We start from the raw sequence: 23,646 nt of genomic DNA on the forward strand, positions 1-23,646 counted from the left end.
GACAAGAAACTCTTTCCATAGCAACCATCAAAGCAACGGCAAATTTTTTTTTGACATTTAGTGTCTTGGTTCTTTTTTTTTTAATTATGGCACCTCGGCTATAAAACCATGGCCAGTGTCGAGTAAATGGCGGCAAATTCAAAAAATCGATGTGCAGCAACCCTGTCTATAGCCGGAATTATAGTTTTGATCTACGAAATACGAAAAATAAAAACTAAGTAACTTTATTATTCGTAGTTTGTAGATCAAAACTATAATTCCGGCTATAGACAGGGTTGCTATACATCGATTTTTTTTAATTTGCTGCCATTTACTCGACACTAGCCATGGTTTTATAGCCAAGTGCCATCAGGCGCGGTCCGAAGGGGGGGGGGGGGGGGGGGTCACAGGGGACATGACCACCCCCAAAATCTAAGGTAAAATTGAAAAATCTCAAAATTTTGCTAAATAATAAAAGGAAATATCTAGCTATCCCCTAGCCACCACTTCGTCCGACCTTAGACAGCTGCTGTGAACCCAGAAACGTCCGAGGGCGCAGATAAAAAACCCCCCCAAAATTTCAGGCTGCGACCGCGCCTGAGTGCCATAATAAAAATAAAAAAATAATCAAGAAACTAAATGTCATAAGCGGTTCGTCATGCTTGACTTATAGATTTTCAAAAGCGGAAGATATCGAGATACGAAAGAATCTTTTTCTCCAGTGTTTTTCCGGTAAAACTGTCAAAATTTCTTTCGTTTGTCTACGTGCTTGTGCTAGCTATGCAGGAGTGTATCCCATTGTTTTAAAATATAAAGCTGCTCCCACAGAAATATAATCTATGTATATCTATTATCTGTACTCCGTTCGCGTTTAGTGTACGGGATTTGGTAGTTTAGTAGTCTTAATGCAAGTAAATCGTTTCAGTGGTTCATAGAAGAAGAGGTAACAGCAGAAGACAGACAGAGGGACAGAGAAACTTTTGAATTTACCATAAAAAATAGAATTACAAATATTGTATTGTATTAATATATTATACAGCAATTTCATTGAAATATGAATATTATATATTATATTCATATTTCAATGAAATTGCTGTCATACTTACCTAAACCTGGATTCGAAATTAGACTAAACGTATAAAACATAGATAATTCCAAACCACAATGAAATGGTAAATCGTGGTTGAATTTCATTAGCAAGTCCCGTCCAGATAAATAATGTCCAGCAATTTTACACCGTGAAAGGATGATGCATTTTGGAACGACCGCAACGGCCTACGGCGGACATTAACTAATCAGGATAAATGCGGGCTCCGCGTCCCATTACACTCATACTTCGTGTGCGGTGGCCGCTCGGCTCCTCCGTGATATAATATGTATCACGGATGTGATACATATATCTATGAGATCATCATGGTTACCTTGGCCAACGTGCAGCGGTAGAAAGTAGCTATTGCCCGCGACTCCTTGTCAATATGTATACAAACGTGTGCCTTTGTACTGGAATCATCCGTGATCATGTTGACCTTAGTCAGTGGTAGAGGCAAGTCAACTGCTCTCAATGTCGACATATTACTAAGTATGTCAAATTAATTTCATTTAAAATAAGATTTTTATTTCAACTTGAGCGCTTATTATACGCAGTAATTTGCGTAAAATTAATTATAGGTTATAGCTTAATATTCTAGTCTTCCCAATTTACTAACATTGTGAGAATGTAGATAACAATAGTCTGTACATTAATTGAAGGCGATCGTCTTGAAACTGGCCTCAATTAAACTAACCTAATTGAAAACGATTTCTTGAAGATGAACTACAAACTACAAAGTGAGTTTGAGGTCCACAGGGAGAGACTACGAACTATAAAATTATAAAACCATTGTAGAAAATGATTGCAATACAAAACCTAAAAAGTTAATATTGTAATATTAATTGCATAAAATGTGGTAAGACCTCGAATATTTAATAATACAAATTCATCGGAAATATCATATTATTTTGTTTGTTATATTCAAACGTTTTTCGTATTATATAATTAAGGTTTAATTTAAATGGTATAATGTATTTTTGATTGTAATGTGGTCAGCTGGTATTTATAATGTACTATCAGATAAAGTTGATTCATGGGCAAATGGCGGAAAAGGGTTAATTCAGACCACATCACGACGCGTAGATGCATTTCTAAATTTTTACTGAATTGACTGATTTCAATTGCGTGAGACGTCTTGCAAATCTGTCAAATCCATTCAAATTTAGAAATGCATGTATGCGTCACGTTGCGGTCTGATTTGACCCTTACATTGAATTGACATAATCTGACCAAATAGCTTTGTCCACTCTGTGCCTATTTCTGTTCGTCAAGGGCATGCGTTATAGCGCAGTCAATAGCGAACGTGAGGCATGCGCGCGAGCCGCGACGCATGCCCTCTGACCGTATCCAAAAAACAATAATGACAATGTTAGCGTTGCGTTCGTTGACGCATTCAATTATTGAATGCGCCAAAACGAAAGTTGAATGAAAGAAGATGACGAAAATTGAAGAGGGCGTGCGTCGCGGCTCGCGAGCATGCCCTCTGATCGTATCCAAAAAACAATAATGACAATGTTGGCGTTGCGTTCGTTGACGCATTCAATTATTGAATGCGCCAAAACGAAAGTTGAATGAAAGCAGATGACAAAAATTGAAGACGAAAGCGCATAGTGTGGACATAGCTATAATGACGTAGGCCTGTTAACTGTTTATGAATCAATTTCTTCAATGGTACATAGGATATCATAGGAATGCATAACTGGAATGGTTTGTACATTTTATACTGATTAAGCCCCGAGTAAACTAAATTAGCAATAAAGTCAGCACCCGACGGCTCTAAGTGAAACTAATAACAATAATAAAACCAGTGATTGTGTCTGAATAAAACATTTTTAATCCAAACGAATTTAGCGTTCAGATGAAGATTACATTTGCAATTCTACGTTCCATGAAAATGACATAATGTAACCGGAAAATACCGGATCGGTTAGTGATACAGGAAATTCAGTTAACCGCTTCCGGCCGCGGTCTCGGATGACAATATAATTGGTGTACGTGTTTGTCTGTTTGTTTGTCTTTTGTTTTCATGAACGTTTTGAGGGGTAATTCAATTTGATGGTACATTCGGTTCATTTTAGTTTTATTGTTTTCCGCCCTCCTTCATTTGTTTTATTTCGGTTTTATCGATATTATGTCATTTTGTATTCGAACTAGATATGGCCCGAAACTTCGTTATACAAAATTAGTTTATCACGCTAGAACCATATATTTTTATGTAATTACTAGCAGTCCCGATAAACGTTGTTTTGCCATATGAATTATTTGTAGTTGTAATGTAGTTAATTATTTGTAAAGAATATTATCATTTTATTGAAGTGACTAAATATGTATGGCACCATGGCAACATCCATCGCTATCCCGTCGCACAAACAATGGTCGCGCGTCAGTCTTGAGTGTTAATAATTTACTATTATTTATCAACAAATGCACTAATATCAATATAAAAAGTAGCCGGTAGCCGATTCTCAGACCTACTGAATATGCATATAAAATTTGGTAAAAATCAGTAAAGCTGTTTAGGAGGAGTACAGTAACTAACATTGTGACACGAGAATTTTATATTTAAGTTAAAGTCCTTTACCGAGAACCAAATCTCTTTACGTTTTATACTTTAAAAAATATTAAAGATTATTTTTTAACAAAAAATTAAAACCGACTTCCAAGGTAAAAACAAAAGTAATATTCTTAAAAATAATCTAAAAAGAATCAAATAATTCTTATTCCTTTGGGCGCCGCAGACTCGATCGCACAAAAAGTCTGTCGTCTGCGATCTCCCTAAGACAACAAGCTATAATATAGCCTTGTGGTCTCATAAGTAACTAAAAAGGGTAAAATTATTATTTTTTAACAAAAAATTAAAACCGCCTTCCAAGGTAAAAACAAAAGTAATATTCTTAAAAATAATCTAAAAAGAATCAAATAATTCTTATTCCTTATTATAGTACCGTCTTCAGACTTCGCCTAAACCTCAACTATTTCTGTACTCAATCTTCGTACTTTTGAATTCGCTACCAGCCAGGAAAAGTTCTGAGATCCTTGACATAGAACTTACGCAAAGGTAAGCTGGTGCTGGTGGTAATGTAGTCCAATAAAAAATTCAAGATTTTTAAATAAAAAAATTATTATTGTGCCTCACTCGACATAGATAAGTTATAGTGTGTCGCGGACTATTTTATAGATATTTATAAGATCTACAATTACTTAGAACATTTTATGGTTCTATCTTTTATAGTTTCGGCAGCGTACGCTGTAAAATAAGTAGCTTTTCTGGTTGATTTTACACCTGGCGTCCGAAAAACCCAAATATCTTACGAAACCCTATTTAAAAAAAATAAATTAGCCAATGTTCAGCAGAAATAATGCAGGATTAATCGGATTTTGCTTTGAGTAGTTTAAATAAAGCCAAAATCCTCGAACTTGTATCTATAAGGATTCAAAAGCTCTGTTGGGTACCTTCAAAACCAGGGTACATCCTGGTGCAAAATCTTACTTTTTGGTAGTATATGCCTGAAATACTTCAGAAAAAATCAAAATCACTATATGTTTCCATATAAATTTTGAGGAGTTCCCTCGATTACTCATAGATCTCATCATCAGGTCACAACTTTTATGAACATGGTACCAAATTCGAGTCAAACCCTATACAACACAAAAAGAATTTTGTAAATCGGACCACAAACGACTGAGTAATCGTTGAACGTACATAAAAAAAATACATACAGCCGAACGTCCACCTCCTCCTTTTTGGAAGTCGGTCAAAAAGACAGCAAACTTCGAAGATCCAATCAAAAATGTGTCTAAAACAAGGTTTTTTGTAAAAAGGAAACTATCGAGCATTTCTTCAATAATCGTGTTTTCGTTTTGAGCATTTAATTTTCATGAACTGAAGTTACTTGTGTAAAAAAAAACAGTTTTCTAGACCTTACAGATTTTGAGGTCTAGGTTTAAGTATGTAGTCAAGTTAGTGTCAGGTGTATTCTTAAAGTCATGACTCTATCTTTAATATGCTTACATACCTGTTAAACTGTGATGAAATTGCTACTTTAATACGTTATTTACTACTTATTGAAAATATAAAATATTATTACTGAATTGTGATGAATACAAAACTTTCAAAATATGAAACCTTATTATCTGAGTTCAGTACCACTTTGGAATCTCTTAAATAACTCCAAGCATAATATACATATTATGTACGAGTATATGCTTAGAGTTCATTAAGCAATGCTGAAATGTTCAAACGCCTATCTCTAAAGGCTCTAGAGTTCTATTCAGCGACTTTCTTTCTATTATAAAACTTCTGCATGGAAACTCATCAGTTTAACATAATAAAATATGCCTAAACTATTTAAAACTTTACTTAACTTAACTACTTAACGGAACTACATTTTTCCCAAAAAATTTCGAGGAGGAGGAGGACATAACTTATAGATCCCATGATCAAATTGCCACCTTGGTAACCGCAACACCAAGTTTTAATCATTTACTTTGTAAACTGTAACAACATTAATATAATTTTCAAGATCACTCGACAAACTCGAGTCCCTGTCTAAAAGACTATGAAAAGTACCAATAATAGGGTCATAACTCATAACGATGCATAGTGTGATGGTAGTAATGATGATGATGATGATGAATATAACTTGCATACTAGCATATTATGCTTTCAGTTATTAAAACATCGCCTAAACCCCCAAACTTGTATCTATAAGGAATCCGGAGTTCTCTTAGTATCTTCGGAACCATAGCACACCTTGGTACAAAATCTTACTTCTTGGTAGCATATACCTGGGATTCTTCACATAAAATCAAAATCACTATATAAATTTTGAGGAGTTCCCTTGATTACTCATGGATCCCATGATCAAGTCACAATTTTTGTGAACATGGCACCAAACTGGGGTTAAACCCTATACAACGAAAGAAAAATTTCGAAAATCTGTTCACAAACGGCGGAGTAGTCGTTGAGCATACAAAAAAATATATCCACAGCCGAAAAAATATAACCTCCTCCTTTTTGGAAGTCGGTTAAAACTACAAACAAACAGACACCTTTTGCATTTTGATTATCAAACAGAATATACAAAAAAGAGTAAGTATACACAATACAACCTAAAATTCACATGCTCTCTGTCTCGGTAATTCTGTGTAATACTTAGTTTGTTCCTGAAAGCTACAAACGCTGCGGAGCTCGCTGTATCGCAATAAAAAGAAATGTTTGATTGCGACTTGTTTAAATTGGTACGTTTTGAATAGTCCATTAATATTCCAGTCTCGGAAAGACGTTGTTAGCTGATTCGCAGGAAGTGAAAAAATTCACTAAGCGAGAACCATACTAATTACTTGTCGTGCTCAAATTAAGTATATTTTATTTGCTTTTGTAAATATGCTATACAAAAACGTTTGGTTGTAGTTACTGAATTATATTATTTAAAGTATTTTTAATACTGAGCAGCTGGTAAGGTACCAAACTAAACGTCAAAATCTACTATAAAGCTATATTCATTTCTATTTTAATACCTACTCAGTCAGGATTTAGCGAATTAGTTATGAGGTCTTATCTAGTTTGGCATAATTTACTCGAGCTACGTGACTTCGTAAATCAGAACAAGTTTCAGCTAAAATTGAATCTGCCTCTATCTATGCATGGTATAAAAGTATATAAAATTTTATAACGCCCATTAACCGGTGTAGGAAAATGTTATTGAATAAAAAAACCAAAAGTATTGTATAAAACTTTAAACATCCTCGCGACGGAATCGCGTACAGTTTTTTAACAATTTGAATAATTTATTACATTCGTTCGTACGATAATAAAAAACAATGAACGAGAACGAAAATAATAGGATGACAACAGAGAGAGATAATAACAGTGTTCCACGGGCACAAGTGACGTGTTATGAATTTATGAAATATTTCGCAATGCGCAGAGCAGTCGGTTTGCATGAATAATCGTAGACAAAAAACATTTTGGACACATGATATATTTTTCAACAAACGAAAAATTTTGTACAATTACATGAAGGTGGTATTTAAACAAAAATCTGAGGAAACAAATAAAAAGAGCTGAATAAAACATTTCCTACTTTGAATGGCCAAAATCGTAAACATCCTATAACAGTTAAACTGCATCATTTTATTGATAAAATAAATGGAACACAATCAGCAATCATGAAGCACAATACCGACGGTTCGCCGCAAACGCCTCGTTGAGCCCAAAACATAAAACTCTGTAATAGCGTGTGGCAGCGATTTTTGAACGAGTAAGCGAAATTTCATCAACAGTGATTTTCAAGTAACAGTGACGAATATCCCTCAACCAACAATGAACCAATATTCTGGCGTAACGAAGCGTAAACGTACAATTTCTAGCCATCCATTTTGCAGATGGCGACGGTTTTAAAAGATCTCATACAATAATGGGCCTTACGCTTTCAAAATTGGGACGATAAATGGATACAATTTTAATATATTAGGCATTCAATGATAAGCGTCGAATATCTAATATATCAGATACATAATTTGTGTAATATTAAATTCATTTTCCCGTATTGATATATATAATATAGATTGACTGCTTGGTTTAGAAGATTTTTAGGGTTCCGTAGCCAAATGGCAAAAAACGGAACCCTTATAGATTCGTCATGTCTGTCTGTCCGTCCGTATGTCACAGCCACTTTTCTCCGAAACTATAAGAGCTATACTATTGAAACTTGGTAAGTAGATGTAGTCTGTAAACCGCATTAAGATTTTGATACAAAAATTGAAAAATTATTAAAAATTTTAGGGGTCCCCATAGGTACAACTGAATAAAAAAAAAAAACATCTAAGCTATGCGTGTGGGGTATCTATGGATTGGTCATAAAAATCATATTGAGGTTTCTAATATCATTTTTTCTAACCTGAATAGTTTGTGAGAGAAACTCTTCCAAAGTGGTAAAATGTGTGTCACCTAATCTCTAAAGTAGGGGCACGATAAGTCTAAAAAAATATATGATATACATTACTATAAAAACTACCAACGAAAATTGGTTTGAATGAGATCTAGCTCGTAATTTTTTTTTTATACGTCATAAATGGTAAACCTTAAATTAACTTTCATTAAATCAACTGAAACATAAAAATAAATTAAAAACCTTTTAATTTCATAAAAAATAAACCTTATTGTTGCTGCGGAAACCTTCATGGGCGAGTCCAACTCGCACTTGGCCGGTTTTTTGTAATTGGCAAAAGAAAAATTATTAGTACTAGAGATCGCCCAATGGTCGAAATTCGACCTTAATTTCAACGACAGGACTACTACCTACCTATATTTTGTAAAAAACATTGACTTTATGATTTTTTTTTCAATTCTTGTCTCTGGGACTTACCTGATCTCAGACTGGCCGTGTAAGCATTGTCTAATAGTATCTAAGATTCAATAAAAAAAACTATGATTCATTTTCAATTTGTCAACTTGTTGTCAACAGACTTCAACCATAAATAAAAAGAGTATAATTCGTATACAGTATAGGCTTGTCACTCAAAAATCTGTCATTTCTCATGTGTGTGTGTTGTAGTGTGTGTAATATTTTATTTGTCAAAAAAATGTATGATAAAAATATAATTTCAAAATAATATTAGTTTGATGCACACCTTCACCATATAAACTATAACTGTGCTAAATTTCATGCACTTACGTTTCCCCATTTTTCGGAAAAAGGGTTACAAAGTTTTTCGTTCGCGTATTAATATTATTATTTAGATATATATTATATATGATTACTTTAGCTTTCATAATAAGTACTTGGTATAAAACTTGCATACTGCGTTTATTATTCTTGAAATTATTAGTATTAGTATTTTTCAAGCTTTTTTCTTGCGTTAGTAATATATAATATTTTAATATACGTGTTATAATATTTGTACAGTCATAAATAATTACTGTATGTTGATGTCATCGGTCTTTGAGCGTAACATATACATAATATTATGTTACGCTCAAAGACCGAAAACGCTCAGTGCGCGAAAAAATGGCTCACAACGCGTTGTGGTCATAGTGAAAAGGCCACGACACGAAATTTGCGCCTAATGGAAACGGCCACGACGCATTCTGGTAATCACAGAAATACCACATAGCGAAATTCGTGTCGTGGCTGACGTGCTGCTATTCGACCACAACGCGTTGTGGTAATCGAAAAAAGCCATGACGCGTTCTGAGCATTTAAAATCAGCCACGACGCGAATTCGTGTTGTGGCCCTAATGAAAACGCGTGCTATTCGACCACAACGCGTTGTGGTTGAATAGCACGTCACCCACGACACGAATTTCGCTATGTGGTATTTCTGTGATTACCATGACCACTATTACCACAACGCGTTGTGAGCCATTTTTTCGCTCACTGAGCGTTTTAGGTCTTGGAGCGTAACATATACAATGCAACATTTTTTAAATAAGAGTAGGTATTCGTGATGTAAATACCCTAAATCTTCTCTGGATCAAAGCCAACCTCGGCATAAAGGGTTGTTGCATAATGGAGAGGATTTTGGTGAATGTTCTTCTAGTGGGTTAGCATTTCGGAGGCAGTTTGCATAGCCTGTTCTGCTTTCGACGCTGTCAATATTTTCCAAATATTCTAAAACAAACGCTTTTTGGTTACCTCTGAAGTGGTTCGTGGCTTGAAAAACTTTGGAACGAATATACATTTTCGAGCACCACCACATGTTCTAGTGTTTGATAAAATCTCTGATTTAAAAAACTGCTTTATTGTTAATTTATATGTCTATAGAAAAAGCAAAAAAAGCTTTCCTTTTTCTCATCATTGACCACAACCTAGCGTCAAGTAAATATTAATAATTGTCATTATTTTATCTCTTATCAAAATTTCTTATGAACCGAAAATATTAATAAACATTTTATTAAAAAATAAAAGCGGTTATACAAAAAATAGTGCAAAGACTCAAAAGAATTCCGTCTCATTTAATTTAATTTTTTTTTCGCAGGTATAATTCACAGAAGGTTTTATTAAAGCATCGAGTTTGCAACAAGAGCTCCAATATAATGGGACGTCTCTCCAAAATTCCACTTAACGCAAATTTCTTTACATTTTCGAGATAATATCGTTACCAATTCCATTTACACTTCAAAATCACTTGATCTACAGAAGTGTGATATTATAATATTATGTTGCTTCTATTTATTATAATTTTGAATTAGCATCAAGTGGACAATATATATTAAATACTAGCTGTTTGACCGAGCTTTGCTCGGTATTCGATACAACACGAATAAAATGACATTTTCTAAAAATGATTTCTAGCTAGATCGATTTATCGCCCCCGAAACCCGCTATATACTAAATTTCATGAAAATCGTTGGATCCGATTCCGAGATTCCAATTATATATATAGATATATACAAGAATTGCTCGTTTAAAGATATAAGATAAGATAATACTGTAGCGCAAAATTTATATTATAAAAATATTAGCACAGAAATCATGCAAGGTATCATCTTAAATATAAAAAGCACACACATTAAAGAAAAGCCACATGACGTACAAAGACCTTGTGTAGCTATCGGCAGGGCCAGTTTTTTTATGAGTATAGATTTGCCGCCCCTATGTACGAACTCTGCCGCCATCCTAGGACGCCCCCCTCCCCCCTAGGACGCCATAAGACGCTGCCGCTAATAGGCAATGCAGCGGCATTGCCTATTAGCGGTGTGTTTAACTCAGTGATTAACTCACAAATGTACGATACAGAATTGGCCAGCAGCTCTACATTTATGTATAGGTAGTATTCGCTAATACTACCTATACATACGGGGGCTGCTATTTATGTATCCGGAATTAAAAAAAGAAACAAACATATATCATTTAATATGGTTTTATTGCTTTTCAAAATATTCGCCGCGATGATCGACACACTTTTGCATACGCTGGAACCAATTTTCATAGCACTTTTTCCATTCTGATTGAGGTATCTCCAAAACGTGCATTTTGAACGCATCAACAGCCTCTTCGCGGCTCGAAAAACGTTGACCACGTAATTTGTTCTTCGCGTATGGAAATAAAGAGAAATCGTTAGGTGCCAAATCAGGGCTGTACGGCGGATGACCAGTCAATTCGATCTTTTGACCCTCCAAAAACTGAGTTGTTTCAGCTGAGGTGTGACAGCTAGCATTGTCGTGATGTAATATGATTCTGCGTTGTTGGTTGTCCTTTCTTATTTCTTCAAAGACTTCTGGTAAACAAATGGTCGTATACCATTCAGAATTAACCGTTTTACGATTCTCTAATGGCACTGTAGCCACATGTCCATTAATTCCAAAAAAACAGGCGACCATTTGCTTCAAAGTACTTTTTGCACGAGTAACTTTTGTTGGTTTCGGCTCATCTTGGAACACCCACACCGTTGACTGTTGTTTAGTTTCGGGGTCATATGCATAGATCCAAGATTCATCACCTGTGTAGATATTATAAACGGCTTTTGACGTACCACGGTTGTATTTTTTTATCATGCCGATTCTGTATCGTACATTTGTGAGTTAATCACTGAGTTACTAACGAAACGGAGGAGTGAGTAACGGAAAATCTCACTTTTGTATGCAAGTGAATACAAAAAAGATACTTTACGTTACTCACTCCTCCGTTTCGTTACTAACTCAGTGATTAACTCACAAATGTACGATACAGAATCGGCCACCTGGTTATCGGCTCTGTAAATAATATTACAATAAGTTATGGAATATAGATAATTTGCGTACATACGTACTGCAAAAACGTATATTATGCGATATTTTAGTCTAAAAAATCAGAATATATTGTTTTATCAAGGTTTATGAGTACCCAACTTGTTTAGCTCATTAATATTATAAACAAACACGTAGGTCGTAGTAAAAATCCCGAAAACGTCGAACCCGGCTAGGGTCCCCGAGGTAACATAATCTATAATTAAATTATTACCCAACCCGAACAAAGGTTTAAACAAAGCTTATATCCATGGTGGGCTCGCACGGCCGTAATTCAGCCAGCTGTAAAGGCTCGACCTCGACAAGATGATTCATTAATCGGTTCAGTAGTTATTACACCCTATTAATGCCCATAACCGTTGCACGGGGTATCCACGGGACACTTGGGTAATGGACGAACTATACGAAAACGGAACTTTTTCAGACTTCTCCTTTTTTATTACGGCGGACGCAGTCAAGCTGTATCCTCTTTGGCCTCAGTGAGTTCCAATGACAGAGTAGATTGATTTTTCAGTCGTCTTCTTCTTGAAAAATGGCCTCTCTTAAGGAAATTCCGGTCATCAGTGTTGACTTGCGGCCATAAAGTTAATATAAGTACCTAGCGGAATAGAGAAACAAAGGCCTGAGCAAGAGAGATGTCACTATCAGTAACACTGCGTGGTGAAAAGAGACATGTGATACATGACAGCAGCACTCATTTTTTGACGTCCAGTCGGCACGTGCCGCACGTTGTCAATTAAATCTCATAGAAATCATGTTCAATCATGCTTGTGTAAGTGTATACATACACAGATTTTTACACACAGATGAAACCAATTTCGGTTTCGTTTGGCAGCTCGAGATTGTTGCTCTATTCCGCTAGGTATAATAACTTTATGCTTGCGGCTTGCCTGAGATTTGACACCGACACTTTATGTGACACTCTAACTTTATTCATACAAAATCTGTTCAAAGTATTTTTGCTTCTGAAGTTAAAATCTGACGATTATAAATTAACCCTTAAGAGGATACACCAGGGGCGAGAAAAATTGAAAATAGGTATTTGAAAAATGTATTGCTGTCTCACCAATCTCAAGATAGAGACAACACGACAAAAGTTCTAATAAAAGAACAGAAAATATTCGATTCGTTGTCCGCTGATTCCTTCTCCAAAACTTAAGCGATCTAAGTACTTTTTTCATTAAGAATTAAAGCAAGGCTTGAGCTCTGTTCCTATGTTTTACTTTTTTGCATATTTTTGCAAGTTTTGTTTTCTGGGTGTTTGAACACAGAGGAAAATCTGGCCTTTTTTTGGGTTTTTGGACGTTCTTATCTTTTTTAATAATAAAGTTATGAAAAAAAAAGAAAACATAGGGACATGCTAATAGTGGCCTTAGATATTCAGGAAAAAAATCATAACTCTACCAGCATTATCCAGGGAGGAAACAGGGGACAACGTTTGTATGGAAAGACGGTGGTGTGGACTCCTCTTAATCTAAAATTTAAAAATCCAGGATAATATGTATAGTATGTCCTATACTCAACAGTATAACTAATTGGCCAAGTGCGAGTCGGACTCGCGCACGTAGGGTTCCGTACCATTTAAGAGCAAAAAAAGGCAAAAAAAATGTATTTTTATATGGGAGCCCCCCCTTGAATATTTATTTTATTCTAATTTTATTATCAATTATGAAGATTCTAATACCATTAAGTGTTTTGTGAATATTTCAAGTGCCTAAGTCTAGCCATTATTGATATAGAGCAAAAAATTAAAAAAAAAAAACAAGTTTGTTGTATGGGAGCCCCTTGAATATTTGATTTATTTTGTTTTTAGTAATTATTTGTTATAGCGGCAATAGAAATGTGAAAATTTCTACTCTCTAGCTTTCACCGTTCATGAGATATAGTTCATGAGACACAGCCTGGAGACAGACAGATGGACAGACAGACAGACGGACAGACAGACAGATGGACAGACAGACAGACGGACAGACAGACATCAAAGTCTTAGTAATAGGGTCCCGTTTTTACTCTTTGGGTATGGAACCCTAAAAATTATACTAGCAAAAGGTACGTCGGATTCGTCAATGTCAAGTGGCCCCTAAATGTAACTGATTCTTGAATTCTTATATTTACCTACATTAAAGAATATAATGTCGTGCCTTTATGTCGTGCCATATTCTGAGTTTTGAAATTTTCAGCATTACCTAGTAAAGTACTTATTTAATATTTTTATGTTGACAAATTATTACCCAATATTACAATTTAAGCTGACTATTGCAAATTGGAAGCAGTTTATTCGATTTGAATCAGGCCACTGAAACATTTGTATGCACATTCAATTTATTTATTACGTAAATTTCAAAAAAGGAAATCGATATTCGTATTTCGAATTTTCAAATTTCAATTCTATCAGACCGCATTTCATTTGACGCGAACGTTGCACGTACACTCATCCCGTTCGAGAATTGAAATTCGAAATTTGGGTGTCTGACGTCCACAATACAGTATTTACGTTCCCGCCGTGTCAAATTCGGAAATTCGTTGCATTGTTATAAATTGGATTAATTACAGTTCCAAAATGAACGTAATTAATTTCAACAATAAAAGTAAAAGGTTTATTAGCGGCATGTGGCGGCAGGTGATTTAGAATATTACAATAACATGAAACAAACTAATTCTGTCTACTCTGCAAACAGACAGCAGATAAAATTGACAATGCCAAATGTAGTTTTGATTAATAATTATAATTTTCTGTTGTTATCGATAAAGCACTATGTTATACATAATATTACGTTCTGCCTTCACTTGCAAATTATATTAATTAATTATTATATTCTATATAAAGACAGGTATCGCTATACCTGTCTTTATCTGAGTAGAAGAAGTTTTCTTTCTATCAGCTCAGATTTTGAAGATATTTCATTCCAAATTTCATTTAGTCTATTTCAGAATCACAGTGCAATTGAAAGTATTAATTTTTATTAGTTTTGATGAATATATGCCAGAGGGTGACACTTCTTATTGAAAATGTAACTTATTTCAATGAGTTATGACTAATTTCCCCAATGTTATGACGATTTTTAAAATGCTTTACCTAGCTCATACTATGTGGACCAATGATGAAATACTCAACTCCACTCCCTGATTGTGGCAGACAAAGAAAACTTTATGCCGACTACTGAAATAGTCCAGGAGTTGGGAAAGATAATGGAAGCGAGAAAGGAAGGCATACAAGTTGACAGGATTAGGAAAGGGAAAGGAAGAAAGGTCATTGTTGGCTTTAGGGACAAAGAAAATATTGACAAAATTTTAAATAAAATAGAGAAATTAGAAGGAAAGATTGAGGCACAGAAAATAGAGAATAAGGACCCCCAGGTTGTGTTCTACGGGGTGCTTAAAAACAATACTGATGACGAAGTGCTAGAGGCCATCAGGTCTCAGAATAGGCACCTCGTGGAAGACATCCTGGGAGGGGGAGAGGATAGGATGAAAGTAAAGTACAGAAGGAAGGGAAAAGATGATCACACTGAGCACGTGGTGTTCACTGTGTCCACGGGGCTGTGGGCGCGTTTCACCGAGGCAGGACATCTATATATAGATGTCCAGCGCGTCAGGGTCGCCGACCAGTCCCCCCTAATCCAGTGCTCGCGCTGCTTGGGGTACGGACATGGGCGTCGATTCTGTAGTGCTGCCGAGGAGAAATGCGCACACTGCTCCGGGGCGCATCACCAGTCTCAGTGTGATGATCGTAAGGAAGGTGTCAGGCCGTGTTGCACTAATTGTAATAAAGAACACCTAGATGACACAGGCCACAACGCACTTAGTGCGGAATGCCCGGTTCGCCAAAAGTGGGATGTCATAGCGCGTGCAACTGTCGCATACGACCCTGAAAATAAGTAAAAAAGGTTGTGTAAATTGTAGGTATTGAAAACACCAATGTATATGGATGTAGTTAATATTGTATTAAATACACCAATGTAGATAATTATGTAAATGTGTTATGTTGGAAAAAAAAAGACTTTGCATTACATGGCATTATTGATGACAATAAGAGTAGCATGTAAGGTATAAGATATGAGGAAAACGAAAAATAGCATAACACATATAGCACTAATACATACCTGTAATGACACAGCTACCTACTATCTGTAATTGCACGAGCTATGAACTCGCCATAACATTGTATTGCATTTGGGTTATGATATATAACGCAATGATAATTCAGATCGGCCGGACAATCTGGACTAGATGACGTACACATATTAAACCTGTACCTTATTTGAGCTGGAAACAGTGATAAGACTGTATGAATAAATGTAAAAGATACTGGGAAATCCTATGTAAAGGAGAGACATAATAAAATGTTAATGTATTTAATATATACATAAATGTAAATTCATTAATGAAAATAAATGAAAAAATTCGAACTAAGAACCATGAATGTTGTAAAGGAATTGTATATAATAAAAATGTAAATCAATGTATTCAATATATAAAAATAAATGTAAATTAATGAAAATAACAGAAAATCAGAAATTGAACCATGAATGTTGTGAAGAAAATATATGTAATAAAACATGTAAAATAAATGTACTAAATATAAAATAGTAATATACCTAAATCATAAGTGTTACAAAAGAAACTGTGGTAAAAAATTAGAATAAATACAATAAGATACTAGAAAGACATAAGATAACATAATGTAAAGTAAAAAATGGTAGTAAATAATAAGTTAAAAAATAATACAAATGTAAAAAGTTAAATTAATGTAAGTAATTGTCCCTTTTTCTTGAAGGGGGAACAAGAGGTCCCATAAAGGGGCCGTAAAAAAAAACTTAAAATCTGAGCTGATAGAAAGGAAATTTCTGAGAAACATATGATCAGGGCACAAAGTTCTTACAGAAACGGCTTTAAGTTTTCAGGCAGCAAAACTACAGCTGTTGACCAGTGTTATACTCAATAATCTTTGGCGCTTAATATTTTTTCTTTTGTTTCAGGTCACACGACATTACGGTTAAGATGATTAGATTAAAAAGAAGATAATTAGAATACGAGTGTATGTGTCGATGGGCCGCTAGACTCTCGCAGGCCAGTGTTGTGATGCGCGCCGGACAGCTCCCGTATGTTACGTGATGTGATGTGATGAGTGAGGCCATGATGTCGCTGATGTTGTGTCGGCTGATTGCGTCTGCTGCGATCCTCGGCGCCACTATAGCGATGGCCGCTAAAAATGGTAAGTCCCACGCTGATCTCACATTTGTCAGCACCGTACGCGCCGTACGCATCGAACGCACCGTACACGAAATGCGGCGTGTACAGTGTGCGAGGTATCACATCATTTTGTAAAATTTGTGTATAAATATGCGATCGCCTTCGTATTATATATCATCGACCATACGTGAATACCATTATCGTTTATACCATTCTTCTTATATACTTATATATATACTTAAATTGATTCATAAGCAGTTGAGGGACCTGCGTCAATTGGTCGGATTATGTCAATTATAAATAATATATCAATGTTGTAATCTGTTGGGTGAATTTGAAATAACGCGACCAAATTACGTAGTACGCCTATGAATCAATATACCTATCTAACGGTTCGCTTGAGTGAATGATCCGGTAAAGTGCTTCATTTTCCTCAAAAACATTAAGCAGTAATGGTTAATTTTGTATTTTGTCTCACAATGCAAGAGGTAAAATAAATGTAAAATGAGCCGTATATTCTGCGTCTTCAATGTTATTGAAGACGCAGATTATAACCCTTTAGATAACCTTTAGTCAACTAATCTGGAATAATATTTTGATGTCACTTTATATTCCAATTTTAAATTCCTGTAGAGTGTAACTATAATATAAATTATTCTTAGCTCATAACGAAATATGCCTTCAAGCAATGATATTCTACTTATACAGATCTGTTACGTCCATACTATTTTCCGGCTTAAATCTCTTCCGAACAATTTTCAAATTCAAAATTGCAAACATTGACAAATTTGACAGATAAGTGAAACAAAAGATATGAAAAACCATTTACATAAAAAAGACAGTTCTATTTTTAAACGTCGAATCGTATCACTGTCTCTTTCTTCGCCTGACTATGACGAAAATTCGATTTTTTCCAGATTGTTCTAAAAAATATTGAAAATGTAAATAATCGAGGTTATTGCAATCAAGACATGTGGTAAGAGATTCCATGTGTTTTGTTTTTTTTTGAGTCATAATTGGTACATTTTCGAAACGCGCACGACGTCATTTTCAATTTATTTAGGTAAGACAAGACGCGGAACGTTCCTGACTGCGCTCGATGCAGACTAAACAACAGACGGCCCAATTGGGCCGTATTTGAATCTTCACAACGCGCGCGGTAGTAACATAATATCTGCTTTGAGTATTTCGCCATTGCCTTCAGGTTACATAGTCATTTTAGTTTTTACAAAGAATAAATAAACCGGAGATAACTCTGGTACCAGTAATAATTTATTGGTTCAAATAATATGGTGCAGCCAAAAGCAACGACAATGAAACTAACTAAAAGTCTTAAACGTTGAGCCATAAAAAAAGTATAAAACTATTATGTCTGGCTTTCATTCGTGACATCAAGTTAATGTATACGATAGTCCAAGATAAACGGACGGAGCACAGTAAACCGATGTTTTGTGACTCATTACCCACAGGCCGTTTAGAGGCGAGCGTGTCAGCTGAGCGAAAATAAATCCAATAACGTTTTACTTGGATTTAAAATCGAATGTCCTGCGATCAATGCCCGAAGTTTATAGTGAATCACATTTTCGATATTCGTTTATGGCGAATCGCCATATCCATAATATACGAGCTTCATTTCAGAATTCTGTAAATTGTAATTGTTTTGTTTATTTCTTTTTTATGCATGGTGATATGTTTATTATATTTCTTGAGTACTTCTTTTTGTTATCTACAACAAACTCATGAAAGTTAACGTAAATAAAGCCCCTGTTATCGTAATAAGTATTCCCATTCTACGCCTTAAATCAACAATTTATTATTAAGTTAAACACACAAAACCTGGCACCTTTCACAACATACATTTTACTGCAAAAAATTCATCAGTTTACCCAAATTGTATTATATATTACAAAACAATAAGTACCTAATTTTCGCAGTTGCTTTATTCATATTTTCCGCTTGATGCTAATTGGCTCCATTAACCCGTTTTCCATTAACCGTTTTTAAAATAATAAACATGAACGTTGAAGTTTTGATCTGCAGAAACACGGGGTGGAGTAATTTCCATATTGCTGCGTAGCACCTGACGGAGCGCCGCGCGCCGCGCCGCGCCGTGCGTGACACCCCATAATACCGCGACAATGTCTACTTCACAATGGAGATGAACTATTATTTATTTAAATGTGAATCATAAATGGAAAAAAGATTATTATTATAGTGTCAGTAATCCCACGATGGAGTATCGCAGACAATAGATTTTCAATTAATAAATAATATTAGATCTACTGAGTGATCTATAAATAACCAGGATTAGAAGCGAATGATTTTTAAAATTATTGAAAAATAGTAGTCAACACTGCATTATTATAGTGTTTTAACTTCCTAAAATTGAAACAAAAAAATATTTTACGCATAAAATATACATTTTTATGTATCTCAGAGCCTTTAATACTGTGCAAAAAGCATGATTTTCATATGCGAACTAACTTTAATCCTTTATTTAATCACTATGCGATATTTATTGTAAGCCGCAACATATTTTAGTTCGATTTCAATATCACATCATAATCCACGTGTGACGTTATAAATATGTATGTGTTTTGTTTAAAAAAGTGACACTGCATATAGAATACAATAATTTAACTTATTTAGTATACTAGTCGAATTCTTAATTTAATATTTAGTTTGAAAGCTTCAACGTTTTCCATTCTATCACGGCCGTTGACTTTGTAGCTGCACTATTTTTGCAAGATGAGACTATCATGAGACTAATACATCCTAGAATTTACAATGCAAATAGTAGACGGTATCTCTAAAAAGAAGGAGTCGCGTCGCCCGGGACATGCAAAGCGATTCAAGCGCTCATCAGCAACACGACACTCATGGGAGCGCTTTGCTTTTGAAATTGGAAGATAGATTTTAATTTCCTTGTTTACAAGATTGCAAAGAGGAATAAAAATATTCAATCCTCCAGTTTTGAAGTTTCTCTTTATTTGAATTTTATGCAGTACATTAAGGTGTGTGGAACTGTTTTATGCGCAACTAAATTTGTTATTTTTCACACAATATACACACAGCTATACGTTTGATATGGATCGGCAAATACTAAAGAATCCTTTTTATTTATATTATTATATTAAATGTATTGCAAAGCTCTATTTTTAGGTAATTAATTAAAATGCAAATGTAAACAGTAATGAATATGATAAAAACAATTGAGAGACGTGTCAAGTGAGACCCGGATCAGGTGACCCATGGACATTTGCAGCATAGGAAGAGCTGCAGGTGCGTAGGGGAGGGTAGGGATGGGAAGGGAATAGGGGAGGGTAGGGGATTGGGCCTCCGGTAAATCCACTGACTGGGCGAAACACAGCGCAAGCGCTGTTTCACGCCGGTTTTCTGTGAGAACGTGGTATTTCTCCGGTCGAGCCGGCCAATTCGTGCCGAAGCATGGCTCTCCCACGTATATGACGTTACAACTTTTTCCGTCTAGCCTGCTTTCGCAATGCGCGATAAAGAACTTCGTTCCATAAATAACAATTAAACGTTCTCGCACCATCTAAAATGCGAAAAGCCGTTTTGGATCCAGACACGCATTGGCCCACACTGGCACAGACGATAAAAAAATTTAATGCTTCGATTATTATAAAACTCACTATACACATTGGGCCAACATATTTAGGCCAACGCATTGAGCAAGCACATTAGTGAGTAGAGTACGGAATGTCACTCCCAACTTATGGCTATAGGCCTACACGTGTGCCTAATGCGATGGCCCAATGCGTTGGGGCCGAATGTGTACAGCTGGCTTTAGAAGATAACATCTATCAATACAATAAAATATGTGAACAATTAGCTACTCTATCCTTGCACCGTTTGTACCATATAAAAAATTGATTCATAGGCAGTTGACAGACCTACGTAATTTGTTTGGATTATGTCAACTTTTACATTAAGTTGACATCGTCATCTTTCGGCTGGGTTTGATATAACGCGACAAAAATACGTTGGTCCCCCATCTGTCTATGAGTCAACTTCTCTGATAGTACCTCCAATATGAATCGAGAGCAATTTGCATTTGAGCACCAGTCGAAGTTACTTAATTAAAGACTTCTGTAATTGGTTAAGCGAGCACATACTATCATATATTACAAAGTTTACTACTCAAGTTTTAATCTTTAACCAATACTTATCGTTTTCTTGGCTTCAGAGATAAAAAGAGATAGGAGTTTGGTAATTAAAGTTTACGGTAGCAATGTCGAAATGAATTACAAAATAAAATGCCGATTTACCACATCTAACACTTACGGCTGCACTCAGAGAGGATATTAAGAGGATACACCAGGGGCTAGAGAAATGAAAAAAAGCACGTGTAATATCTATAGCTGTCTCCCTTACCTCAAGCCTATACTGCAGAACGCGATAGAGACAACTGCAGAAAATCCCGAAAATCAACGATTCGTTGTCCCCTGATTCCTTCTCCAAAACTTAACCGATCTAAGTACTTTTTTCATTAAAGATTAAAAAAAGGCTTGAGCTGTGTTCCTATGTTTTGCTTTTTTTTTGTATATTCTAGCTAAATCTGTTTTCTGGACGTTTAAACACAGCGAAAAATCTGGCCATTTTTTTGGGTTCTTGAACGTTTATATCTTAGTTAATAATTAAATTATGAAAAAAAAGAAAACATAGGGATATTGTATTAGTGGCCGTAGATATTCAGGAAAAAAATTATAACTCTACTAGCATTATCCAGGGAGGAAACAGGGGGTAACGTTTGTATGGAAAAAAGGGCGGTGTGGACTCCTCTTAATGATGATTTAACTTCAATTTAATGAAGTGTTTGACAGATAATGTATGTCATAATCTTCTTCTTCTTTTCTTATTAAATCTTAATTTTAGTTACATTAAGTAATTAAAATTCGTCCCTGAGTGCGGCAGTTACACCAGCCCCCCTACCATGAGCTCTTATAGCAGTATTACTTTAATATTACTTTCAGATTTGGCACAAACAAAAACCATACTTATGTTTATATAAATAGAGATCATGTTTGTGAAAAGTAATATTAAAGTAATACTGCTATTAGAGCTCATGGTAGGGGGGCAGCAAATGTATAATTACAAATTATGTTTTCAAATTACACGTTTAGATAATCTTAAATATATGGCAACATAACAAAGAGCACATACAAAAACGTAATCTGTTTAAGTGTGAATTATGGCGGCGCAGTGCGGATTAACCTGAGGCGTTATATCACAGCTATCTCCTCCCAAATCTAATTCCCGGATTTATTTTATACCGGGATTTTTAATTGTTGTTTGGAGAAGTTTAGATTTATATTAGATGTTCATTTATGGATAGATATAGACAGATAAACACTTTATTGCTCGCATCTTTATCTTTATTCACTAAAACATATATGACGTATTTGGGTATACAAACAGACTTAAAATATGTACTTTCAAGCCCGGTATTCGCAACATCAATAGAATACAATAGAATTTCCAAGAATCCGCGTTCAAGGGATTAAAAACTAAGACATTAATGTGGGCAATGGACGTTCCGTGGCATTTTTTTTGTGCTCGAAGCACTTTATGTCTATACCATCGTATCCAAAAAAAACTGAACGCTATATTACGAGGAAATAAAAGTCCATCATACTTAAACATAATAAAGCGTATCAGCCACGGCGAAACCATATTAAAATAGCACGAATAAATGCCTCCATTTTTCCACGAAAATAATGATATTTGAAAACGTAATTTTGTGGCACTCTTGATAAAATATTCCATTACCATTCCAAAATTATAATGTAAGGAGCCTAATGGAACAAAAACATCAATTGAGCTAAAATGCTATTTCAGAACCGCCATTTCAATGAAATTACAGAAAAAATACTTTCTCTCGTTACAGCATGAGTCGAAATTGTGGGTTGTTTTCATCTCATAAACATTCGAGCTGATTTTAAGATAATAGTTTTAACCTTTTTTGGGTATGTACCGTACAAAAAGAAGTAACACTTTATTACTTGTTTGTACTTTGTCTGCCTGTTATAGTTTATCTAGTGCGTTACACACTTCGACCGGTTTTGCAGTCTTATTACGTTTTAATATCATTCAAATAAAAAATTAAATATATATATATATATATATATATATATATATATATATATATATATATATATATATATATATATATATATATATATATATATATATATAATATTATTTTCAAATGTGATAGTCGCGCTAAAACACGACAACGGCTGGACGGATCAGAACTGATCAGAAATTCCGGACAATGTGCGGCCGGGCTTAAAGTGACACGAAGTTCACCGGGACAGCTAGTCTTCTCATAAAACAAGAAAGATTTCTTTAATTTCTGTACCTGTAACTGGCACGCGTTACGACTTACGCAATACACATGTACAGACGATTCAAATGAATCCATGTAATTAAAAAAGTTAGCGGCTTCACAAATGTACTGAGTCGCAATTTGAGTGAGATCACATCTGAAGACAAATTGCCTACACGTAGCAGTAACGACAAAAGTTTATTGCGAACTACCGCGCATACTTCCATTCTGCGCTCTCACCACTTCGCTCAAGTGTTTTGTGCACCCCGGAGATATCTATAATCCACGACCGGAGTCTTCACG

General features: G+C 35.1%; 1 protein-coding gene across 1 annotated transcript in view; it reads left to right on the top strand.

Annotated features, from left to right (window-relative positions):
* LOC121726214 (neural cell adhesion molecule 2) overlaps positions 1-23,646 on the top strand; it is a 226,551-nt gene that overhangs the window by 44,352 nt on the left and 158,553 nt on the right. The window contains exon 2 of the mRNA XM_042113451.1: positions 16,781-17,016. Coding sequence (XP_041969385.1) covers positions 16,926-17,016 — 91 coding nt within the window. The 5' untranslated portion in view covers positions 16,781-16,925. The remainder of the gene's footprint in view (positions 1-16,780; positions 17,017-23,646) is intronic.

The sequence above is a fragment of the Aricia agestis genome, chromosome 4 (assembly GCF_905147365.1).
Source record: "Aricia agestis chromosome 4, ilAriAges1.1, whole genome shotgun sequence".
Lineage (NCBI taxonomy): Eukaryota > Metazoa > Arthropoda > Insecta > Lepidoptera > Lycaenidae > Aricia > Aricia agestis.